The 24,218-nt window shown below is 48.6% G+C and overlaps 1 protein-coding gene across 2 annotated transcripts; it reads left to right on the top strand.

The window, feature by feature from the left end:
- Window positions 1,745-23,856, top strand: SCAMP5 (secretory carrier membrane protein 5). 2 transcript variants are annotated; one of them, XM_018066375.1, is made up of 8 exons: window positions 1,788-1,868; window positions 3,363-3,421; window positions 15,404-15,458; window positions 16,212-16,340; window positions 18,763-18,919; window positions 19,973-20,074; window positions 20,498-20,615; window positions 20,880-23,856. In XM_018066375.1, exons 3-8 carry the CDS (start codon window positions 15,452-15,454, stop codon window positions 21,072-21,074), a joined length of 708 nt encoding a protein of 235 aa, XP_017921864.1. In that variant the 5' UTR covers window positions 1,788-1,868; window positions 3,363-3,421; window positions 15,404-15,451; the 3' UTR covers window positions 21,075-23,856. The 2 variants fall into 2 exon arrangements, with proteins under 2 accessions (XP_017921865.1, XP_017921864.1); XM_018066376.1 differs by lacking the exon at window positions 3,363-3,421 and having other exon boundaries at window positions 1,745-1,868; window positions 20,880-23,849.

Below are 24,218 nucleotides of genomic sequence, written 5' to 3'. Positions count from 1 at the left end.
ATCACGTAATATCTCCTGTAAATTTCCCATGGATCCGAAATATCTCCACTGTAGATTTCAGCTCAAACTCAGACCCCTCTCCTGGAGGTTCATGTGAACCCATATATATTTCCTAAGGCCCACATGGACTCCCAACATCTCCTCTGTAGGAGTCATGCTTGATAACCTCCTCAGGGTCACATTCATCATTTCATTGGGTCCTCTCATAACTCTGTAAATCACTTAAAGCTTGTCTTATGGCAATATAGAGGGCAGTGATTATGACAGTGAACCAGGGACAGGTTCAAAAGCAGAATCTCCTTGTCTTGCTCTGTAGCCCATGACTCCTCTGTCCTGCATAGATTATGCGTCCTGCTCAATACTCCATAGCCTCTGAGGCTCCCTCCCTTTTCTTGCCTCTCCTGCACTAACTCCTGTCTGCCTTTCTTCACTCCCACCCCTTCTCTAACCCAGCTGTGGGAGTGAGGCCCCATTCCCAGCAGGCTGAGACCATACAATGGGGTCCTTATTCTGGGCAAAGAATCCCCACAGTGTCTCCCACCCACTGAGGCCCCCTTCTAGGCCCAGGATGGTGTGGGTGGAGGGCACCATAAAGGGCAGGAGCTATTTATTGGCTGGTAGGATAGAGGGTGGTCCTGATTGTAGATATCCCACAGGAGGTTTACATATGAAAACATCACTCACAATGAAAGCCTGTCTATCTTTCACTCCCAGCCTCATCTCTCCAAGTGGGTCTCTGGCAAATCTCATTGATTCTGGGCTTTATAACATTTACCCTAGTCTCTACTAACTTTAAGTGCTCATCTCTGTATATTAGCCTCTTTCTATTTTAAATCTGTATTTTAAATATTTATTTATTTGGCTGTACCAGGTCTTAGTCTCAGCATGGGGGAATCTAGTTACCTAACCAGGGATCAAGCCCGGGCCCCCTGCATTGGGAGAGCAGAGTCTTAACCACTGGACCACCAGGGAAACCCATAGTATCTTTCTTATTTCTTCTCTCTCCCTTTCTCTTTTTTGCTTTCTTTCTCTTTTCTGTTTTTTCTTTCTAAGCCTCTCCCTTTCTACTCTTCTATGTAGCTTATCTGTCCCTATTTCTTATCTCTTTCTCACTTCACCATCCTCTCTTCTTTATCTTTCCTTGTCTTTTTTCCCTCTCCAAATCTTAATCTCTCCATGACTCTGTCTTCATGTTTCTGTGCCTCTGTGTTCATGGCTCTCTTCTCTTGTCTTTCTATGTCGGTTTTTTGGATTTCTGTTTCCTTGTCTATGTCTCATTTCTGACTCTTTATGTTTCATCTTTAATCTTCCATCCTCTATCCCCTCTCTGTAATTTTGGCCCTGTAGATCCGAAGGACTTTCGTCAGTCTCCTGCTTATGAAGCTCCCTCTCCCTCTTCCTTTCTGGTACACCCAGAGGCTCCTGGAACTGGCATGGGAGGTTATTCTCCCAGTTTACAGATTTGGAAGCTGAGGCTCTGATTGTTGGTACCAGACTCCCATATCCGGATCTCTTCCTGCACGTTCTCGACTTGCTCCTGTCCGCGTAGTGCCTGCCCACAACCTGATCCGGCCCAGAGTCTGGAACTTAGCACCTCGGACAGCTCCTGCAAGGTGTAGGGGCGGCCAGGCCTTCCTTCTCGCGAGTGCAGGAGTCGCGGCCCAGTGGAAGCTCGGGAATCTCGCGAGAGCAGCTGCTGCAGGCCGAGGTGGCGCGGGCGCGCGAGGAACTGGCTCGAGGCGCGCGCGTGCGCGAGCTCGCGCGCGCACCCCGTCTCCAGCCCCGGAGCGGCTCGCGGCCGGCTGCGAGCCGCATCGCTGGGTGCAGCGCAGCGCGGTGGCCTTTCCGCAGCCGAACGACAGCGGCGGGTGAGTCCCGGGCCCAAGGGCCCAGAGAAGGGCTTTGCAGGGAGGTTGGGCGCAGGTGGAGGGAGGGTCACCCCATCTCCAGTCTTGTACCTGCTACGCTTCACCTTTGGATGCAGGGGGCAGGTCGAGCTGGAGAGGTGGAGTCGAGGTGACCTTCCCTGTTAGGGCGGGGGAAGAATGCTTCGGGTGCCCCAAGCTTCCCCCAGCCCTCACCATCCCCATTCCCGGCTCCCGCAGAGGGAACCCGGGTCTTGGATGACGTCAGACCCCTGGATTCTGGAACCTGGGCCTTGGGCCCACCTGGCGTTCCCAGCAAACAGTCCTCCTCCTGTGGCCCTCCTCCTGGCGCACGCGGCCGGGTGACTGTGGCCTCTTTGGGGGTCCTTCCTGACAAGAGGCGCCTGCAGGAGGAGCCGTTGTGTTCCCCAGCCAGCCCCCACCTATCCGAAGCGGCCGGCCTTTGGACCGCTGGTCTGAGCCGCCTCCGGTTTTCCGGATGAGTGCATTGGTTTGAGCCTGGGGTCCAACGGGGCTTCCGAGTGGTATGTGGAGGGCCCAGATGGAGCTCATTGTAACGCTGACAGGACTCGGTCATGAAGATGGAGGGAGATACTTGGGAACCCGTCTCGGTCCCTGCCTCTGGGAGCCCCCAGTCTAGAGGCTGGGGGAACCAAGTAGAGTCTTGGACAGAGAATTTGCCATCTCAGGCGGTTCAAACCAGTAATGCCCCAAATCCAGGATGAGGGGTTTAGGGAGGGCCAGGCAGACTTTCCTGTGGACACCAGGAGCACAAGGAGAAAGGGAGACAAGAGCCAGTGAACAAGAGTCTGCTCTTCCAGGAGGTGAGATTTGGATGACAAGAGAGGTAACAGAGAGCACTTCCGGGAATGGTCTGGACTAAGGCCTAGAGGGGGGAACCAAGCATAGCTGTTGGGAAGCCTGGCCCGTGATTCCAGCCGTGTGACTGACCCCCATGGAGTGGGGAAGTCTGGAAAATTTTATAGCCTATGCCCCACCTGTTCTGTCTTCAAGGGGCAGGCCTCTGAAAGAGGGGAATGGTTCTTGTGGGGAGATTTTGTTTGGGGCTGCACAGATCTTGCTAGTTGAGATATGATCTGGGTTTGGTGAGCCTGAATTGCTGAGAGAGGACTGACTGGTCACTGGGCCACAGAAAGAGGGTCTTCCTAGGTCTAGCAAAGCCATGGAGAGTTAGCAGGATCCTGGGAGAGGAGCTCTGGATAGGAACCTTGGGCTCTGTTCCTTTTTTAACTTTTTCTCTGGCTGGCTGGCCACCTTTGAACAAATTGATTCCCCTCTCTGGGCATTTCTTTGCCAGCACGTTTCTCTTGGGATAAAATAATAGGAATAAGTACTGACCTCCCTTGAGGAAGCTGCTTGTTCTAGTTTAGAGCTTCACTCTCAGTTTTTCTCCCTCTTCCTTTTCTCCCCTCTCCCTCTGCCTTCCTCTTCCTGTCCCTGCCCCCATCCCCCCAGCTGTTCCTCTGCAGGCTGCACTTCCCTTCCGTTCTTGCTGACAGTCTGGAGTTTCTGAGGTATGCTGGAAGAAGTGAGGTACAGCAGGGTTCTTGGAACTGTGGGGTTAGCCTGATTGTGGGGAGGGCATCCGTTGCTCCACTCCCACCCCTGGGCTTGGGAGGGCTACAGAAAGCTGAAGTCACAAGAATAGAAGGTTCCAAGCTCCTCTGCTTTGTGTCCACATCTTAAGCAACAACGTGATTGACTTGTTCTCTGTGCTCTGTTCTGTGCTGGGTCCCTCCTGGAAGCCCCGTCCATGATGGAACCAGGAAGAGATTGGATGAGAATGAGTGAGCATTCGTTGCCCAATAACTGGTTCAGAATATAAATAGTGGGAGGCACAGCAGGGATGTCTAGAAGGGCTTCCAGAAGAGGTGGGATATGAGAAAAATAGTAGGACTGAGAGGAATTGGCAGGGCTCTGGTTTAGGGTCACTGGAAGCAGACAGGATGGCTCGATATGATCGGCATGAAGCTGGGAAGCGGGTCAGTGTGTGGACGAGAAGCAGAAGGTGGTGGGTGGGAGCTTTGTAGCTGATTGACACAAGGCCTTGACTGCCAGGCACAAGATCAGTAGGGGCTACTGGAGAGTCATCACAGGACAGTGATAGCCATGCCGGAAGAGTAGTGTTTTCTGAGAAAGATTCAAGCCCTGATGCTGGGAAAGATTAAGGGCAGGAGGAGAAGGGGGCAACAGAGGATGAGATGGTTAGATGGCATCACCAACCCGGTAGACATGAGTCTGAGCGAACTCCAGGAGACAGTGAAGAACAGGGAAGCCTGGAGTGCTATAGTCCATGTGGTCACAAAGAGTCAGACACAACTTAGCAACTCAACAACTGGAGAGTCATCACAGTGTGAGCAATGCCAGGAGAGTAGTGTTTTCTGAGAAAGAGTCATAGTTCTGGGACATCAGGACTGGGGATATGGGATTGGGTGTGGGGTAAGGAGACCAGAGGTAGAGCTGGAGGGGGAAACTTCCATCTTAGCAGATAAGCTCTGGGTGGGCAGGAAGAAAATGACCATTTCTATGCCAAGCATGGGGCTCATGCTGGTGAGTAGGGAGCCCTGGAACAAACCACAGGTATCTGTCCTGATCTGAGGCCAGACTTGACTCCCTTCTTTTTTGGCGTGGACCTCACTCTTTTTACTGTGGGACCTTCTGTCCCCCCAACTTCACAGTTAGAAATGGAATAAATTATAGTCTGTCTTTAGAACAAACTTCAGTTAGTATTTGCTATCTTACTGATAACTAAGGAAATGTTCCCTTAGCCCTGCATCTTTAGGGGGATATGTAGCACTCCCAGTACCTCGCAACATTATGAAAGACTCTCAGTTGAGGAATGAATTGCTGCTTCTCTCCTTTTGCAGTTTAGGAGCTTTGGTTCGCAGAGGTCGGTCATTGCTGCTCCCCTCTCCCCCTGCCCAAGTATAAAGGCTAATCCGTGACAGAAGAGCAGAGAATCCTGGAACCTTCCATTCTTGTGACCTCAGCCTTCTGTAGCCCTCCCAAGCCTAAATTCTTTGGGCTAACAATCTACAAACAAGGCAACCTTGCCCTGTGCTCTGGCCCTGAGCGCTGGCTTTCCCACCGTCAGTACTTTGCTACACTGACTTCTCTGTAACACCTTTGGGAGACAGCCTGGGACCAGATGGGGGTCAGGTTGGAGCCAAGGTTACAGCCTCCTCCCTTGAGGCTCCTACAATCTAGCTGTTGCCCACTATCCTTTTGCCTCTCTTCTTTGTTCTCCTGGAGGACGTTAGTCTTGGACTGCAGTCTCCCATTGCATATCCCACTGTCTCATGTGAGGCGATGCCTCCTTCAGCTACTCCTTCTGCCGGCTACACTTGAGTCTGGTCATCGCTGGCATGTGGCCACCTCTGAAACCTGAAACCCCAGTATTGTTCTCTGACCACAGTCCAATTTCTGCTTTACCTGCCTTGGGACCTCAAGGAGACCTCAAGTTCTCTGACACTTTCATTTTCTCTATCTCATGAGCATGGCACCTACCATGTCCTTCCTGGACTCCATGGTCCTGGATTTTAACCGGCTCTTGCCCTCAGTGACCGTGCCATTGGCCCGTGTGTCCCACCCCAGAGCAGACCACTCCACCCCCCAGTCTCCTCAGTTCTGGATTCTACACTAAGAATGTGGAAAACTTCTGGTGGCCATCACATACCGGGATAGTCTCATTCTGCTTCCATGGAGGGTCTCCAGCCTCAGCTGTCCCTTCATCACTTCTCGGGACTGTCATCACTTTCCTCTTCCCGTCAGCTGCCCATCCTATTCCATGGGAAGAGTAGTCCGAACTTGGACCATTATCCCAAAGCCCCTTTACTCATGTAGAGGGTTAGTTGAGTGGTATGTGTAGAAGTTGGAACCATACCTGTGTTTCTCTATTTCTTGAATCCTAGGGCTCCTAGTCTAATTCACCCGTTCTGTGCTATGGATGCCGGCCCTTCCCGTCTCCTGAGATAGCGGTGTCTGTCAGCTCTTTCCCCCTCTACTGTATCTTTAGTACTCTGCTGTTTTTCCTTAACAATACTGTCTTCCCTGCTTATTAATGTGCTCAAGTCTCCTATCTGGAAATCTCACTGTATGTCTTCCTCTAGCTGCTGCTGTTTTAAACCTATGACTTTGTGAATAGTGATATAGAAAAGTGATGTAAGACTGTTGTAGACATTTTAGAAAATAAAGATAAAAGAAAGACAATAATATAATCTCACTATCAAGAGACGGTTATTAATCCTTTAATGTATGGTATTTCATTCTTGACACTAATATTCTCTGTGTTATATTAAAGTCTCAGCTGAGTTTTTTTAAAAATTAGTCTGCTAGACTTATCCCTCTTCCTCTCCTCGTATTGCCTCATTTCTTGGCAACTGCCTTCTGCCCCACCACTCCCTGAAGCTGTGACCTTCTAATTTCCAGAATCAGCCCATGTCACAACTGACTGCTCCGTGGCCAGGGACATTGTTGACCTGGTTGACCAGTCATTGAAAAGGTTGAAATAACCTGCATTCATTGACGTGAAACATTTTCATGAGATATTGTTGAGTGGAGAAAACCAGGTTATAAACTAGCATGTATAAAATGATCTCATTTTTGTCATATATGCTTGTGTGTGTGTGTGTGTGTGTTCAGTTGTGTCCAACTCTTTGCGACCTCATGAACTGTAGCCCACCAGGCTCTTCTGTCCATGGGATTTGACAGGCAAGAATACTAGAGTGGGTTGCCATTTCCTTCTCCACATATATGCTTATGTATACATAAAAACCAGAAATCTAAAGGTCAGACTGTTAAAGGGGTGACCTCTGAGAAGGTGGATTTTGGAAGAACTTGTATTTTCTCCTTTATGGACTTTGATTTTTTTTAACTTGCAGATATTTTTATGTATGTTGCTAAAAAGCAACATAATTTCACTTTATTTAAAAAAAAACTTTGAGGTTATAATTTTTTAAAAGAAGAATAGAATCCTTCAGTTGCTCCCAAGACTCAGAAGATAAAGCTCAAATTCTGCTCATGGCCTTTTAAGGCCAGGATGACTGGCCCCTCCCATCTCTTGGCCCTATTTTTGCCTTTTTTTCACTCCTTCCACTTTAGGCTTTATCTGTGCTCTGCTTCTTTCTGTGTCTTAATTTTGCCATGCCATAGTTCTGACCTTCCCTTTGCATATGTTTTTCTGGTTCGTTCTTTTCCTGGCCAACTCTTATTTGTCCTTCAGGATTCAGCTCTGATATCACCTCCTCTGTGAAGCCGTCCCTGGCTCCTCCAGGATGGACCAGGGAGTTGCTCCTCTGGGTTCCCACAGCTTTGTGTACTTGCTCTCCTGGAGCACTTCTCAGACTGTGTTATAATTGCCCATTGACTTAGTTACATCCTCTACTCTTACCTCCTCCCTTTAGACTCAAACTTCCTTCCCATATTGCAGAGAAAATTGAAGCCGTTATGTGGGACTCTCACTGTCCTTTCCAAGGCCTCAGACCTCCCCCATCTGCTTGCATCATGTTTTTCTTCCCACCTCCTTGCACTGGACTCCATGCTTCTCCCTGTTTCAAAGGCTTGCTCCATTAATTAACCTCTGTCTCTATTGTAATTGCAACTCTTCCCTGAAACTTCACATCTCAAGCTTATTACATCCTAAACAAACAACCCTGAGCCATAGTCCCTCCTTGAACCACTTGTCTCACCCAAGTATTACCCTATTTCTGTTCTCTAACAAGGCAGGCTTCTTCAAATTGTTGTCTATACCTGCTCTCAGCTTACATGTTCAACTATGAACATATAGTTTGGCTGCTACCACCCCCAAGCCCTCAGCCCAGCTCCTACCACCCCCAGAGTAGTCCTTGCTGGGGTCACAGGTGACTTCCTGTTGCTGAGCGTACTGAACAGTTTTCAGTCCAGCCCTTTTGATGCCGGACCTCTCAGTGGCAGCTGTCACGCCTGTCCACTCTCTACTCCTGGCTTTGGAGACTTCACACTCCCCTGGTTTTCCTCCTGCCTCATCAACTGCTCCTGTTCATTCTTTGCCAGCTCTTCTGCTTGAATTTTCTTTTCATATATATTTTTTTTAACAGGTAATACATTTACACGATTCATAATTCAAAAAGATGTCCTGAATTTCATCAATTCTAAAATAAACACTTTGATATTTCTGAAAACATTTTAATGTCTGTGTCTTTAAAATTTTGGCATCTTATCTTTATAAATTGGTGGGTTTTATTTTCTTTCTTTTGGTAAATAATATAATGATCTAAAAGTTGATGGTACCTTGGATTTGATGGTATAAAGACACATGGTAAATGGGATTTCCCTGGCCATCCAGTGGTTAAGACACCGTGCTTCCACTGCAGGGGGCACAGGTTTGATCCCTGGTCTGGAAGATCCTGCATGCATCATGGTGTGGCCAAAAATAGAAGAAGAAAAAAAAACAGATACATAGTAAAAATTATTCCTTCCATCTACTCCAAGTCTATGCAGTTTCTCTGTCCCCTAGGAACCACAATTATTTTTTTATTGATGTCCTACTAGAGATTCTTGATTCTTTGTGTATATATAGCCAAATGCAACTATATATTTATTCTTGACTTAAAATATTTATCTATTTTTATGAAGTGTAATTGACATATATTACTTTCAGGTGTACAGCATAATGATAATTTGTATATATTGTGAAATGATTGCCATAAGTTCTAACCACTGGATCGCCAGGAAATTTCCTGACATTTTTACAGAACAATTTGAAAGTAAGTAGCAGACAAGACATAATATTTCTAAATACTTCAGCATGTATCTTCTAAGAACCGAAGTATTATCCTATGTAACCACAACACTTAAGAAATTTAATAGTTACTTGCCTGGAAAATCCCATGGACAGAGGAGCCTGGTAGGCTGCAGTCCATGAGGTTGCTAAGAGTCGGACATGACTGAGCGATTTCACTTTCACTTTTCACTTTCATGCATTGGAGAAGGAAATGGCAACCCACTCTAGTGTTCTTGCCTGGAGAATCCCAGGGACAGGGGAGCCTGGTGGGCTGCCGTCTATGGGGTCACACAGAGTCAGACACGACTGAAGCGACTTAGCAGCAGCAGCAGGAACAGTGATATCTTCTATCCAGTCTGTATTCAAATTTCTCTACTCATCCTTTATAGCTATGATTTAAAAATCCAAGACCACTCATTACACTTGGTTGCAATCTCCTGCAAGTCTCCTCTCGGAGTCCCTCTACCAATTTCTATCTTTCATGACATTAACATTTATTTGGGAGAATTTCCCACAATCTGGACTTGTCAGATTCTTTTTTATAATAATTATTTTCAGATTAAACATTTTGGCAATAATACTACATAGGTGATGTTGTGTTCTTCTATGTGAATCACGTCAGGAAGCACAAAATGTCCTTTTGTCCCATAATCAGGCAAGTGTGAGAAGTTTGGTCACTTGGCCTGCCAGATCCTTTCATTATAGAAGTAACTTTTCTCTCTTGTGATTAATAAATAATGTGGTGGTGGTGTCGGGGGGCGATACTCAGACTGTGTGTCTCCCCTCTTCCCCAGCCGTCTTCCACCCAGCGGTTTAAGCAGCCATTGATAATCCTTGCCTGTGTGTGTCAGTTCTACATAGGGGTTACAAAATGAAGATTTTAAAAATTATATCATTCCTTCTGTCTTAGAACTTTTCCTTCCCATCTCCCTTTCTTTTGTGTGTTATAGTGAAGTTTCACATTCTTTTCTTTCAGTGTGTTATCATTCCTAACTGATATTATTCATATTTTTCCTTTTTATCTTGAAAACTTTAAAGTTGAAAGAATAAAACAAGGGACACTCATGTAACTTCCCTGAGATTCACCAGTTGTTAACATTTGCTTTGATTCTGTCTATGCTGCTGCTGCTAAGTCGCTTCAGTCGTGTCCAACTCTATGCAACCCCATAGACGGCAGCCCACCAGGCTCCCCCATCCCTGGGATTCTCCAGGCAAGAACACTGGAGTGGGTTGCCATTTCCTTCTCCAATGCATGAAAGTGAAAAGTGAAACTGAAGTCTCTCAGTCGTGTCCAACGCTTAGCGACCTCATGGACTGCAGCCCACCAGGCTCCTCCGTCCATGGGATTTTCCAGGCAAGAGTACTGGAGTGGGGTGCCATTGCCTTCTCCGGATTCTGTCTATATCTATTCATTATTCCTTATTTCTTAAGCTATTTGAAGATTCACGTATCACAATACTTTACCCCTAAGCACTGGAGCACATATTTTTTAAGAAAAGTAACATTTTCCTGCATAACCTCAAGAACACTATCACACCCAAGAAATGTTAACATAGACCCAAATAATATTATCTAGAGTCTCTATTCAAGTTTCCTGATATCCCATAGTTTCCCCCTTGAACCAGAATCCAATCAAGGTTTACACTCAGTTTTTGTTGCCATATAGCTTTAGACTCCATTAGGTTAGAGAATCCCGTATCTTTTTTCTTTTTTGTCTTGTAGGATGTTGGCATTAAAAAACCTTATTTATGTGTTCATGGCTGCGCTGGGTGCTCTTTGCTGCGTGCAGACCTTCTCCAGCTGAGCGGAGTGGGGGCTGCTCCTTGTTGTAGTGTTCCTCTTTGTCTTCCCCTGTGGCAGCGCGCAGGCTCTAGGCGCTCGGGTTTCAGTAGTTGTGGTGCGTGGGCTTAGTTACCCCGCAGATTGTGGGATCTTCCCAGACCAGGGGTCGAGCCCATATCCCATGCAATGGCAAATGGATTCTTAACCACAGGACCACCAGGGAAGTCCCGGATGTTGGCATTTTTTCAGTGTCCTGGCCAGTTTAGTTTATAGAATGCTCCGCAACTTGGATTTGACTGATTGTTTCTTTTGACTAGATTCAAGCTAAATATCTGGGGGCAGGAATACTACATAGGTGATGCTCTGCCCCTCCTGGTATATCACACTGGGAAGCCGTAATGTCTGTTTGTCCCATTATTGGTAAGTTTGAGTTTGATCACCTGGTGAAGATGGCGTCTGCCAACTTTCTTTGCAGTAAAAGTACCTGTTCTCCTTTGTAATTAGTAAGTCGTCTTTAAGACTCTGTGACTGTCTTCTTCCCCAACAATCTTTCACCTAGTGAAAGACTTAGCAGCCATTGCGGATCCTTGTGTGAATCAGCTATGACATTCATGATTGCAAAATTAGAAGATTTTCTAATTCTGTTACTCCTACATGTATAGCTAGCATTCTTCTGCAAAGAAGAGCTTGCTTTCTTACTTCCTCCCTCATTTAAAAAATGAGTGTCACTTTGGATTATTTTTCAAACTCAACATGTTATATTACTGTCATTATTTTTGATGCTCTGAATTCTCCCAAATTTGGCTGATTGGTTCAGTTCAGTTCAGTTCAGTCGCTCAGTCATGTCCAACTCTTTGCGACCCCATGAATTGCAGCACGCCAGGCCTCCCTGTCCATCACCATCTCCCAGAGTTCACTCAAACGCACATCCATCGAGTCAGTGATGCCATCCAGCCATCTCATCCTCTGTCATCCCCTTCTCCTCCTGCCCCCAATCCCTCCCAGCATCAGAGTCTGATTGGTAGCCCCTTCAAATTGGTGTCCTTTTGACATGTTCTAATTAATTGAATTCCTGCTTATTTCTGGCACCACAAGATGTTCTAGGCTGATGTTGTACTTCTTTGTCCTGGCTTGGGACCAACCACGTATTTTTAAAGACATGAGTTCACATTGATGCCTCCAATTTAAACCCAGCATCACAGGACTCTTTCTTATCTTTGCATATTCCATATTCTGTCTCCGTATCTAACACTGAGAACCCAGGTTCCAACAACACACACACATTCTGTCATATGTTCTCTGCTATGGTACATACGAAAAGTTTCAGTCACCACACTAATACCAACAGTAAACCTGCTAAGATTTTAGATTTCTTTCTAGTTGTTTTTGCTCTTGAGATAGATCCTTTTAAGAGAACACAGTACTGGGATCAAGCCGCTTGGCCAGTTCTTTTTCCTGTGTGATTGTGTTATCAATTTGCTGTATAGATAGCTTAATTTGTTTTTGTTTATTTCAATTTTAGTGGTTCTCTCCAATATATATATATATTTTGGCTGTATCGCCCAGAATGCAGGATCTTAGTTCCCTGTCCTGGGTTCCAGCTGAACCTGGGACCGAGGCAGTGGAAGCTCAGAGTCTTAACTACTGGGCCACCAGGAAAATCCCTGTGTTTATTTCAATTTTAGACTTTCATTTCTTTTGGGTGTAAGTTTTTGAATATGTAAGACATTGTATGTAAAAAAATATGTAAAAATATTTTCGCAGAGAAGTCTCACTACTCAGCCTAGCCCTTCCATCATATGGACGACCATTTCATTAGTTTCTTATTTATTCTTTCTGTATTTCTCTTGCAGAAACAAACTTATAAATGCATGTTCTTGTTTCTCCTTCTTTTATATAAAAAGTAGCATTCTAATTACAATAATTTGTACTCTGCTTTTTATTTTTATTTTTTGGCCACTTCTGGTGGCTCTGTCTGTTTCCTGGCATCTTAGTTTCCTGACCAGGGTTAAACCCATGCCCCCTACAGCAGAAGCGCCAAGTCCTAACCCCTGGGCTGCCAGAGAATTCCCTGCTTTTTCTACTTAACAGTATATACTGGAAATCATTCCATAGAAGTTCAGAGATACCGTCTTCTTCTTTTTTACAGCTACATGCTACTCTAGTGAATGATATACAACGTTCATTCGAACAGTTGCCTCCAACATTTTGCTACTGTAAAATAGCATCATCCCGAAAACATATATTAGTTGTTTCTTATTTGCGGGTAGATAACTAGAGTAGGATTCTGGGGACAAAAGCAAAAAGTACTTTTATTCTCCTCTCCCCTGCTTTATGTTTTTTTCAACATGAAAGGTAGCATAAACTATTCTACGCATTGCATTTTTTCAACTGCTTGTAATTGTGGCGCTCTTTCCATATCAGTATTTTTAGAAGTAACTGTGCCTGCATGCTCAGTCACTCAGTCATGTCCACCTCTTTGCGACCCCATGGACTGCAGCATGCTAAGCTCTGCTGTCCATGGAATTTTCCTGGCAAGAATACTGGAATGGGCTGCCATTTCCTCCTCCATGGAGAAACAGCCAGTACCATTTATTTAACCAGTCTGCTGTTGATAGACATGTCAATTGTTTCCAGTCTTTTGGTATTACAGTGTTACAATTAATGCAGCTGTGTAAAAGAACCATTTCATGCTTGTCTTTGTCATGTCTATCTTTTCCATTTGTGGTAGATGTTGTTAGGTTTTTACATCTGTATATGATTTCATATCACAGTTCAGTTCAGTTCAGTTCAGTCGGGTCCGACTCTTTGCGACCCCATGAATCGCAGTACGCCAGGCCTCCCTGTCCATCACCAACTCCCAGAGTTCACTCAGACTCACGTCCATCGAGTCAGTGATGCCATCCAGCCATCTCATCCTCTGTCGTCCCCTTCTCCTCCTGCCCCCAATCCCTCCAAGCATCAGAGTCTTTTCTAATGAGTCAACTCTTCGCATGAGATGGCCAAAGTACTGGAGTTTCAGCTTTAGCATCAGTCCTTCCAAAGAAATCCCAGGGTTGATCTGCTTCAGAATGGACTGGTTGGATCTCCTTGCAGTCCAAGGGACTCTCAAGAGTCTTCTCCAACACCACAGTTCAAACGCATCATTTCTTCGGTGCTCAGCCTTCTTCACAGTCCAACTCTCACGTCCATACATGACCACAGGAAAAACCATAGCCTTGACTAGACGGATCTTAGTCGGCAAAGTAATGTCTCTGCATATCACAAAGGGACCACAAAAGATTATGATGGCCTAAACTTCAATAGAGCCAGAGGAATTTGACTGGAACTCTAGAAAGGTTTGTTTTTCTTTTAAAGCAAACTCTTAATTGAAGTATAACAGGTAGAAAAGTGCACAAATTGTAACCGTATGCTTGAGCAATTTTTACAAAATCAACACCTCTGTGTCAGCAACACCCAGGTCCAGGAACCGACCTTGACCAGCACTCCTGATGCTTGTGTTCCCTTCACTCTCCTGACTCCTAACACCATAGATTCGTTTTGCCTGATTTAAACGTTATAGAAATCTCTGCCCACTTTTTTTTTCTTTTTACTATTTTTATTTATCTATTTATTTGGCTGCACCGAGTCTTAGTTGCAGCAGGCAGGGTCTTCAGTCTTCCTTGCAGTCTGTGGCATCTTTTAGAGAGAACTCTTAGTTGCGGCATGTGAGATCTAGTTCCTTGACCGGGGATCGAACCCAGGTACCCTGCATTGGGAGCGCGGAGCCTTAGCCACTGGGACCACCAGGCAAGTCCCTCTGCCCAAATTTTGATGCTGCATTGCCTTAGTGCTTGGCCATAGACCACTTCCTGCTTCTCAGTATATCTGTGTTTATCTATCAAAGTTACTGTCTGGTAACATGCTCTCATTTGCTTCCTTCACCTGCACTCACCAACCATTACCTGATGTCTGTCTCAGCACAGGCCTCCTGCGAAGCTCATGACCCAGATATTCCCAAAGCCTACAAGGCTTTGTCCTGTCTGGAGGTTCTCACAGCACCTCAGACTCTGTGTGTTCACGATGAAGCTTCTCTTCTTCCCTGGAGTCCTGTGGCTCTTCTCATGACGGGGCTCTCAGTAAACAGCCCACTGTTTGCTCAGTGGTGTAAGCTGGCAGAGAGTCTTCATGAGGGCCTCCCCTCCCCACACTCCAGAGCCACCTTGGAGCCCCTTCTAATTGGCCTCCTAAGTGCCTCAAGAATCCCACCCTGCCCACCTCCATTCCTGCTCCCTCTCCACGCACTCTCTGCTTTGGCCACAGTGGCCTTCTTTCCCTTATTCGGAAGCATGAAGCTCTTTCCACATCAGGATCTGTGCAAGAGGCTGCCCTGCCTCAGGCAACTCCTCTGTATTCTTCAGGTCTCCCCTTACGGCTTTCCTGACTCCCCAGACCAGATCACCTAATATATGCTCTGCATGGTTTCATAGCCATCCTTCTCTTTTATACTGTTCACGGCCGAGGTTATTGACTGTTTCATGCCTACGGCAGGGACCACTTCTTTACGCTCTCTCCCCAGTGCCTGGCAGATTATAAATGCTCAAGAAGTGAATGAATGACTGGAGACAAAGGCAGGGGGAGGGGAGCCCAGCCTGTGACTGAGGCCAGGCAGGGCTCTGCCGTGTTCAAGGTCAAGAATAGAATTTCCTCACGCTTTCTCTGTCACTTGACTTGCACCTGCTTGAGGTGGCCTCCCAGGTTCCTTTCCCACCCTCTCCTGGGATTTTCTGAAAATAGATTTTACACCTGGAGGTCAAGGGCAGGAGTCCTTGGAAGGGTAGAGCTGGTGGAATGGTGGTTCTGTGAGATGGGTCCTGCTCCAGGGAGTTTCCAGCCCAGCTGAGGCTGAAAGAAGTACTTGGCTGGGTGAGCCATGATCCTCACTCAACCTTCGCTGACTCTTCTTTCCTTTCAGTTCGAGACAAAGAAGCGTGGACAGGCCACTGGGCCAGCGGGTGCCATTATGTCAGGTAAAGGAAGGGTGGACCCACTGGGTAGGACATGACAGTGATGTAGGGTGGGTGGCCCTTTTCCTGGTCCACTTATACCCCTGGTCCATTTAAAAGAAGATCAGATTCTTTTGGTCCTCTTGCCCCTAGGTTTCCCCTGGTCCCCCACCGAGACTTGCTATCAAAGACCCTCACTGTCTAGCTGTCTGTCAGACCTCTGAACCTGGGGACCAGAGACAGCCCATCCTGACGCCCTGGCCCTCCTGTCCATCTGACCGATGAGTGACATGGGTAGCTCAGTCCCCATCCTTTCTGTCACCATCACTCTAATACTCTGAGACCTTTTCCTTCTGGTTTCTGGGTTGTCTGGTTTCCAAAGGCTCAGAACTGGAGAGACCTGTAGGGACCATCTAGTTTGATCCCCATCCCACTGGATAAACGGAGGTCTGGAGAGAACGGTGATGACTGAATCTTGCAGTGGAGGCTGGAACCCACATCTCCAGACTTACCATCCTGCTGCTTCTGCCCAGAACTACCCTTGACCCAGTGTCCACGCCTGATGGACGGTGTTTACTGTTTTTATTCTTCTGACAGTGGCGCTGCCTCAGGGCCACTTTGGAGAGCTGAGGCAGCAGGAGAGCTGCTGGGGATGGTGAAGTGGCCTGTGGCCACAGGGGCTGAGAGGGCAGCCCAGGCCACGGGGAGAGCGATCATATCAGGTCACTGGGGAGGGGAGTATTCAGGGTGAAACTGTGTAATGCGCCTCACCCGCAGAGAAAGTGAACAACTTCCCACCACTGCCCAAATTCATCCCGCTAAAGCCATGTTTCTACCAAGACTTCGAGGCCGATATCCCTCCTCAGCATCTCAGCATGACCAAGCGCCTCTACTACCTCTGGATGCGTGAGTGCTGTGGGGTGGGGGTGTTCCAGAACTGGGGAGCGGGGAGGGGGGTGCTGGCGGGTGCTGGGCACTGGGACGGGGTGCCCCCAGGCCCGGGTCCTTCAGCCTCACCTGCAGCGTCTATCCCTGCCTGGCTCCTGCAGGCTCCTCTCCTGGGCCGACTCCCCAGCTAGGCCTCAGTTTCCATCACCTCCCATCTAGCCTCTCCTCATGCCCCCATCACAGAGCAGCTGGGTGCGTGTGAGGGGTCTCTGCCTGCATTGCAATTCCTCATTTATCTTCTCATGGGAGTGTTTTTCCAGGGAACCTCTGGTGATTACCTCAGGAGTCTGGATTTGGAGAGGAATCCTCCCCTCAAAGCCTCGTTTTTCTTGCTTTCTCTGGAAGATTGCTCCAAAAGAATGTTCAGTTGGGATATAGTGGCCAGGCTGGGCTGGTCACTCCACTTCCCAAGCTGCAGCTTCCTCATTTGTAGGAAAAAGGCTACTGGCTCAGTGATCGCTGCGTTTCCATGTGGATGTGCGTTAAGAGCTCAAGTTCTCAGGTTCTAAGATTTTGAGGTTGAGAGTTTTAAAGGCTCCGGTTTCTGATGGTCTGTGATAGAATAATTACAACAAGGGTACTAGATCAAATGAGCTGGAGAGAGATGGGGCTGTGAAGAGAGATGTAAACCGATAGAAAAACAGGGTTAAAAAAACCCTAAAACTGAAAACAAAACAAAATAAAAACAGGTTAATGAGTGTTCCATGTAAAGAGCAAATAAAATCAGTGAGAACACCATGAATCCAGGAAATCTGGTGGTAATAAATAGGGATGAGGGAAACACAGCTGAAACTCACAGAAAGAAATGCTTACCCTCACTGTGAGGGGCCCTGCGAGGGGTGTACCTCTCATGTGACAGCATTGTCAGGCCAGACTTCGGGAGCGGTGGCCCTGGGCTCTGGGAACTCTGCCCCTGAGAAGATCTCATCCAGGAGCTGGATTTAAGGGCTATAAATATCTTCCTAAGTCCTTACTAGGTGCTGGCCAGATGCTTTGTTCCCAAGGAAATGTATATAACCCTTGAGATGCTTAAAGAGTTCTATTCAGAAGCCAAGACCATAGACGCCTGGCTGTTTGAAGCCAAGATTAGGCCTTCTTTCCTCTGTTTATTCAGCAAGTCTTTTTTTTTTTTTTAATTTATTTTATTTCTGGCTGTGCTGGATCTTCGCTGTGGCATGAGGGGTCTGCGGCATGCAGGGCTTTTTTTCCCCCGTTGGGGTGTAAGGACTTCTCGTTGTGGAGCACGGGCTCTAGAGAGCACGAGCTCAGTAGTTGCCCTGTAGCACATCGGATCTTAGTTCCCTGGCCAGGAATTGAACCTCCGTCCCTTGTGTTAGAAGGTGGAGTCTTAACCACTGGACCACCAGGGGCGTCCTTGTTCAGCAAGTCTTAGTGGAAAGGGCCTTGGGCTGACAACATTGGAGGAAGGGAGCTGGGTGTGTGTTAGTGCAAGCATCAGATGGGGAGACTTGAGGTCTCTGCTGGCTGTAACTCAGGAATACAGTGATTCACAGGTTTAGTTATAGAGTATGTAGGCATGGAAGAGAAGGAGCCTGGGTCTCACTCTTGGGGAACCTCTAGTTTGGTTGATGGGCTGGGATTTGTCCTTTGGGAAACATGAGAGCACCCAAGTTGTTAGGAGGTCAGAGGGATGGGAGATGAATAAGACTGCAGTAATGAAAGACTTCTTGGAGGAGGTGGCGTAATAGGATTAAAGAAAGGCTGAAATCCCAGCCTCTGCTGCCTGTCCTATATAAGTGTGGGGCAGATGGTATGACGACGTAAAGAGACGTTTCCTTTTCCTTTCCCCTTTTCATGCCCTACCTTGCAAGAGAAGATGGAAGATGGGTTTCCTGTGCCATGGGCTTGGTGATTACTGTGGGTCTGGGAAGGCCAGGGACTGAGGCTGTACTTATAAGAAGAGCATTTCTCCCAGGTTGAGGCTTTGGGGCTCTTCAACAGGACTTGCTAGGCTGAGACTCTGAGTTCCTGATCGGGGGAGACCGTTCTCTGGAGTTCTCAGATCCCCAGGAATGGGTGTGTGTGTTGGGGGTTGGTCTGAGCTCCCAGTTATCTTTCTTACAGTCTATAACCCCTCTGTGTGTGTATGTTATATGTGTATCTTATGTATCTCTGTGTGTGTATTGGCTGATGTGACTTGCGGGTACGCATCTGTATAAATGTGGTTTGCATGTGTGTTTGTGTATGTCTGTATCTTTCTGTGCTTGTGCTGTTTGCCTGTGTTTGATTGTGGGTCTGTGTTGAATTATGGGGGTGTATGTCTGTGTATGGGTGCTTGTGTATTTCCGCATGGGCCTTGGTGTTTGTGTGCGTGTCTGCTGTCTGTCTGGTGTCTGTTTACGTGCTCCTGGGTCTGCAGTGAATAGCGTCACGCTGGCTGTGAACCTGGTGGGCTGTCTCGCGTGGCTGATCGGAGGCGGGGGAGCCACCAACTTTGGCCTCGCCTTTCTCTGGCTCATCCTCTTCACACCCTGCTCCTACGTCTGCTGGTTTCGGCCCATTTACAAGGCCTTCAAGTAAGTGATGGGTGCTGAACCCAGCTCCTAACCCTGTATCTTTGCCCATCTCCCCTGTCTCTTATCTACATATTTTTCTCACTTTTTTTTTTTTTTTTTTTTGCTGTCCCCCAAGCTCACTTTCCCTTTATCCTCAGCTCAGACTGCCAGGTAGGATTTAGGCTTCCTGGGAACTCTCAGCCAGAATGAGAAGGCTGGGAGTCAGAGCCTCCCTCTTAGGTCCTTCCTTCTTCACTCTACCCTTGGGTGGGACAACATAGAGACCAGACTTGTTCTTGTTTTCCATTCCCCAGCTGAATGATAAATTTTGCCAGTGGGGCTACCTGTCATGGTTTAGCTGCCCATCCCAGTACCCATGGGGCTGGCTAACTTGGTGCCAACTAGACCATCTACCCACATGCCAATGGGACAAGCCATCCATGTGCCACTGACACTGTTTACGTGCTAACAAGGGCATCCGACTCTGTGCCAAAGCGACTACCCATCCATGTATCAGTAGGGCTAACTGTCTTAGTGCCACTGGGTGTCTGCCTTGTGTCAAGTGGGATTTTCAATCTTTGTGCCAATGGATTATCCCTCTCAGTGCCAATTGGGCCTCTAATATTAATGTTTGCCAATTGGATCCATCCATTTATGTGCCAATTAGGTTATAATCTTGGAGCCGGTCATGTATCCATTATTGTGCCAACAGCACTTTCTATCTTGTGGGGCCTCTACTCATGTACCACTGGAGCCTCCTGTCTTGGTGCCAGTAGGGTTGTCCAACCCTTTGACATGGGTTGTTTATTCCTGCCACAACATCTATTTCTGTGCCAGCCGGCCATGTACCACTGAGTGGTCCATTCATGAGGAGATCTTTCCCTGTGCAATGTGGCACACACAGGTCTAACGCATGGAAACTTACAAAGATCCATGGGTAAATGCTCTCCCATTTTGACCCCTTAACTAAGATCCCCTGTGTACTCACTCACACTTGGAAGGACTTGAAAGTCTGAAAGGCAGGGAAGCCATGTCCCTCTACCCAGGTGACGGGAGCCATCTCCTCTGTTGCAGGACTGACAGCTCCTTTAGCTTCATGGCGTTCTTCTTCACCTTCATGGCCCAGCTGGTCATCAGCATCATCCAGGCTGTGGGCATCCCAGGCTGGGGTGTCTGGTAAGAGACCGGGGTGTCTGGGACTGACCCAGGGCTAGCCGGGTGGCAACTGGGGTGTGTCCTTTGCTTACTTCTGTGGGCTAAGCTGCCTGGCCTGTGGGAACACCATGAGTTATTGCAAGTGTGAAGGGATTCAGGATAACTTAGTAGATACAGCATAGCATCAGAGGAGAATAAGACAGTGGTTTTTAGGGGTGATGAGAGATATCAAGCATCATGAGATAACCCAAGAGAAGGAAGCCTTATGTTCTGAGAAGCTTGTTTCCTGAGCCAAGGGTTCTTCCTAAACCACTGACACAGGCCCTGTCCATCCATTGATATGCTCTCTCTCTGTGACAATGAGAAGGTCCCTTACTCTAGTGGGGCGGCTCCTGGGTACCCATCACTGTGCCAAGCAGCCCCACAGCTGGCCTGTCTCTGCAGCGGCTGGATTGCCACCATCTCCTTCTTCGGGACAAACGTTGGCTCAGCAGTGGTGATGCTCGTCCCCACTGTCCTGTTCACGGTCATGGCCGTCTTTTCCTTCATTGCCCTCAGCATGGTATGTGGACGCCTCGAGAGCTACAGAGTGGTGTTGGGAGGGACCGTGGTCTGTAACAACCCTTCTCCCAAGTTACAGAAAGCCCCAGTGGTCTTCCCAGGGACTCACTCTGGGATGGCTCAATGGACTTTGCTCCCAGTGCACAGGGCACGGGTCGGAGGGGGGACTGGCTTCTACGGTGACTTACCTTTGGCTCCCACGTCTTTTCTGGACGGGCTGCCTCTTCTCCTTGATTAACCCTTCCTTGTGCTCCTCCTCCTACAGGTCCATAAATTCTACCGGGGCAGCGGGGGGAGTTTCAGCAAAGCTCAGGAGGAGTGGACCACGGGAGCGTGGAAGAACCCGCACGTGCAGCAGGCGGCCCAGAATGCAGCCATGGGGGCAGCGCAGGGCGCTGTGAATCAGCCGCAGACTCAGTATTCTGCCACCCCCAGCTACACATACTCCAATGAGATGTGAACCAGCCAAGCCGACCGGGAGCTGGCTGGGGGCCGGTGGGATGGGGGCTCAAACCACGGGGTCTATTGTGGTGACCAAGCAGGGTTCCCCTTCCCTTTTTCTCCTCCCGCACTTTGTACAAAGAATCAGAGTTATATATATATATGTATGTATGTATATGTACCGCCCCTCCCCCGCACCCTTTGACTCTGCTCTCAGCACCGTGAGAGCTGTGCGCTGCACTCGGGGCTGCCCCGTGCAGCGGTAGTTGTGTCTGTGTCCCCTTGTGAATAGTGTGCAGTGGAGGTCTCTGTTGTGGTGCTAGATGTACGTTTAGAACTAAACCAGCCCTCCACCCTCCCATCAGGCTGCTCCGTCTGACCTCGGCCCTGGCACCCCTCATGGGGCAGTGGAGGCATAGCAGAGAGCCTGGCCCCCTCCCAAGGTTATAAGCTGAAACTTTCCAGTTTTGGGCTTCCTGGGAAGCAGCAGTATTTAGCACTCCTGGGGATGTTGGTGGGGAGGGTGGAGACCTGCAGGGAATCTTCCCTTGCTCCTTTGGATCTGGGTCTCTGCCCTCCCCTCCCACCTCCCACCTCCCACCACCTTCTCCTCCATTTCTCTCTTCCTGCTGTCTCTCCTCCTGCTTCCTGTGGTCTCTTCGCCTCCCCAGGGCTCCTCTCTTCCCCATGTGGCATTTCTTCGTCTTCCTCCAGGCTGAGGGTCCCACTTATATCTGCTCCTGAGACTGAAGCCCATTCTCAGATCCGGGAAGCAGACAGAGGACAGGGGAGCTGAGCCTGAGCCCTGATGTGGGAGGACACACAGCCAGAGACGTGGAGCCCTCCTGGGTACCTGACCCGAAGGGGATGGAAATGTAAGGCAGGGTCCTTTCTTCCCTGCCTTGCCTTCTCCTCCTTTACTTCCCAGAGCCCCCTCGAGCCCCTCTGCCTGTGTCCCTCCCCACACTCGCAGCTGCTGTGGCCTGATTCTCCTGCCCTACCCCTACTGTGTGCTAGGTGATGTCTGCCATCTACAGGGGCAGATTGCACTGCTTTCCCTGAAGAGCTGGGTGGTGTCTGGGCAGTTTTCAGGTGTAAAGGTGCAGCTGTATGCTTGCTAAGTCGCTTCAGTTGTGACCGACTCTTTGCGACCTTATGGACTGTAGCCCACCAGGCTCCTCTGTCCATGGGATTCTCCAGGCAAGAATACTGGAGTGGGTAGCCATTTCCTACTCCAGGGCATCTTCCTGACTCAGGTCTCCTGCATTGGCAGGCGGGTTCTTTACCACTAGCGCCACCTGGGAAGCCCAAAGGTGCAGCTGGAACAAAGGATCTGTAAATAATTACTGGTCTCCGAGTGATGTCTGATTGACCCAAGCCCACTGGGCAGGTGCTGGGTGTCTCTGAATGACCACTGGATTCCTGGGAGCAATAGCTGTTCTGTTTGGGTCTGATAGAAGGGATAGGCTCAGAGGACTGGTCCTGGAGGGATGAGTCTTCTCAGAAGAGAAGGTAGGCAGGACCAACTGAGAGGGGATCATGCATCCTCCCTGCCCCGATCCCCCGCCCCCCACGCAGCTTGCTCTTGGGCATAGGGCAGTTCTGGGCACTTGAACTCAAGGTCTAGGAATAAGCGCGGGCCAAACCCTATGAGCAGACACAATAGCTGGAATGTGGTTTCAGGTTAGAGGGTGGGAGGGGAGGTTCTCTGGCTCCTGGTTTTTTTTTTTATCATATTGAGATTACTTGCTCCCCTCTGTCTACTGGGCTTGATTCTTGGCCCTTCCTCACCCCCATTAGAACTCCCCCTTTCCTTTCCAGGACAGTGATAAAGGCCTGTGGGCCTGTTGTGTCCCAGGCATTGTGAGAATGTTGTTGGTAGAGGTCCTGGCTCTCTCGGAGGCCTGAAGAGGGGTGGGTTCTTACCCATGGAGCAGCTGCCCATTTCTCACTCATCGCCCCCACCTCCCACCTGGGCAATTTGGCTTGAAAAAACAAACTCCACCTGGCCACTCTGGGTGGCTCCAGCTTAGAACCCAGCACCTGGTTTTCCAAGTGCTATCTGAGCTTTGAGCTCCAGGTACTTCATTTTCCTATAAGGGGAACCAGGGCCTCTGGGAAGTTACCTTCCTAATGGCCCCTTAGGCTCGGGCCAGAGCGTGATTGACTCTCCTCTACCACTTTCTCTTTGGAAAGCAGTTGTCACAGCCCCTAGTACCCGAAAAGAGACCCCAGGTCTAGGTTCTCCCCTTCCCTCTCTCCCTGCCCAGACCTCTGGCTCCCTCTCCCTCTCTCTCTTTGGTGACTCCAGGAGGCCTGTGGTCTCACTGCCAGCACAGCATCCTTGACCTGTTGGATGCTCCTTCCCGTCAGCTTCCTGTCCTACCCGCCTTTGCTCTTTCCTGGCTCAGGCCTGTATGGCCACGCCCTGGCTCTGCCCTTTGGAAGACCTGCTATACCCGCGTGTGGCCCAGCTTGTCCAGGCCCTGGGATGCTGCGTCTCCAGGCATCTATGCACTTTCCTGGGGAGGGAACCGAACCAGAAGTGGAGGCTGGGCACAGGTTCATCTCTGCTGGATGGTCTGGCTTGAGGGTGGGGTGCAGGAAGGCTGAGGTCAGTTCTGGGAATCCTCAGGTCTTTGGCCAGTGACCTGCTTTTGCATTTTGCTGGTGCCCACTGCCCCTCCTTGTTTCTGGGAAACACAGACCATTCTCCACCTGGCAGTTGAGCTGCCTGAGCCAGCGTGTCTGTCTGTGGAAACTGAGTGAACCGTAATAAAGGGGAACATTTGGCCCTCTGTGTCCTGCTGTGTCTTGTGTCTTCATGAGGGCCTGTGTGGAGCCTCGCCATGGGCTGTGGGGCATGGAAGTAGGGTGGGTCCATGGGCCTGTCGCCTGTCATTCCCAGAGTTCAAAAGTCACACACTTCTGTGTAGTTCTTTCTCTGAGGCAGCCTTGAAATTGCTACAGAGTCCTTCTGCCTGTTAGGAGTTCTGAGTTTCCTGAGGAAGAGCTGAGTTCACATGCTGCAGCTAAAGATCCCCCATGCTGCAACTAAAAGATTCCTCATGCAGCATTTAAGGCCTGGCACAGCCAAAAAAAAAACAAAAAAAAAACAAAAAACATAGAAGATAGGCTCAGTAAAAGTATTAAGTACTGCAGT

The sequence above is a fragment of the Capra hircus genome, chromosome 21 (assembly GCF_001704415.2).
Source record: "Capra hircus breed San Clemente chromosome 21, ASM170441v1, whole genome shotgun sequence".
Lineage (NCBI taxonomy): Eukaryota > Metazoa > Chordata > Mammalia > Artiodactyla > Bovidae > Capra > Capra hircus.
Note: the sequence above shows the minus strand (reverse complement) of the source record. Positions and strands in the feature narration are given on the sequence as shown.

Excerpts from the sequence above, each read along its gene's own strand:
- SCAMP5 (XM_018066375.1), top strand. Across the intron at positions 20,075-20,497 it reads ATCCCAGGCTGGGGTGTCTG|CGGCTGGATTGCCACCATCT; the intron begins GTAAGAGACCGG and ends CTGTCTCTGCAG. Across the intron at positions 20,616-20,879 it reads CCTTCATTGCCCTCAGCATG|GTCCATAAATTCTACCGGGG; the intron begins GTATGTGGACGC and ends CTCCTCCTACAG.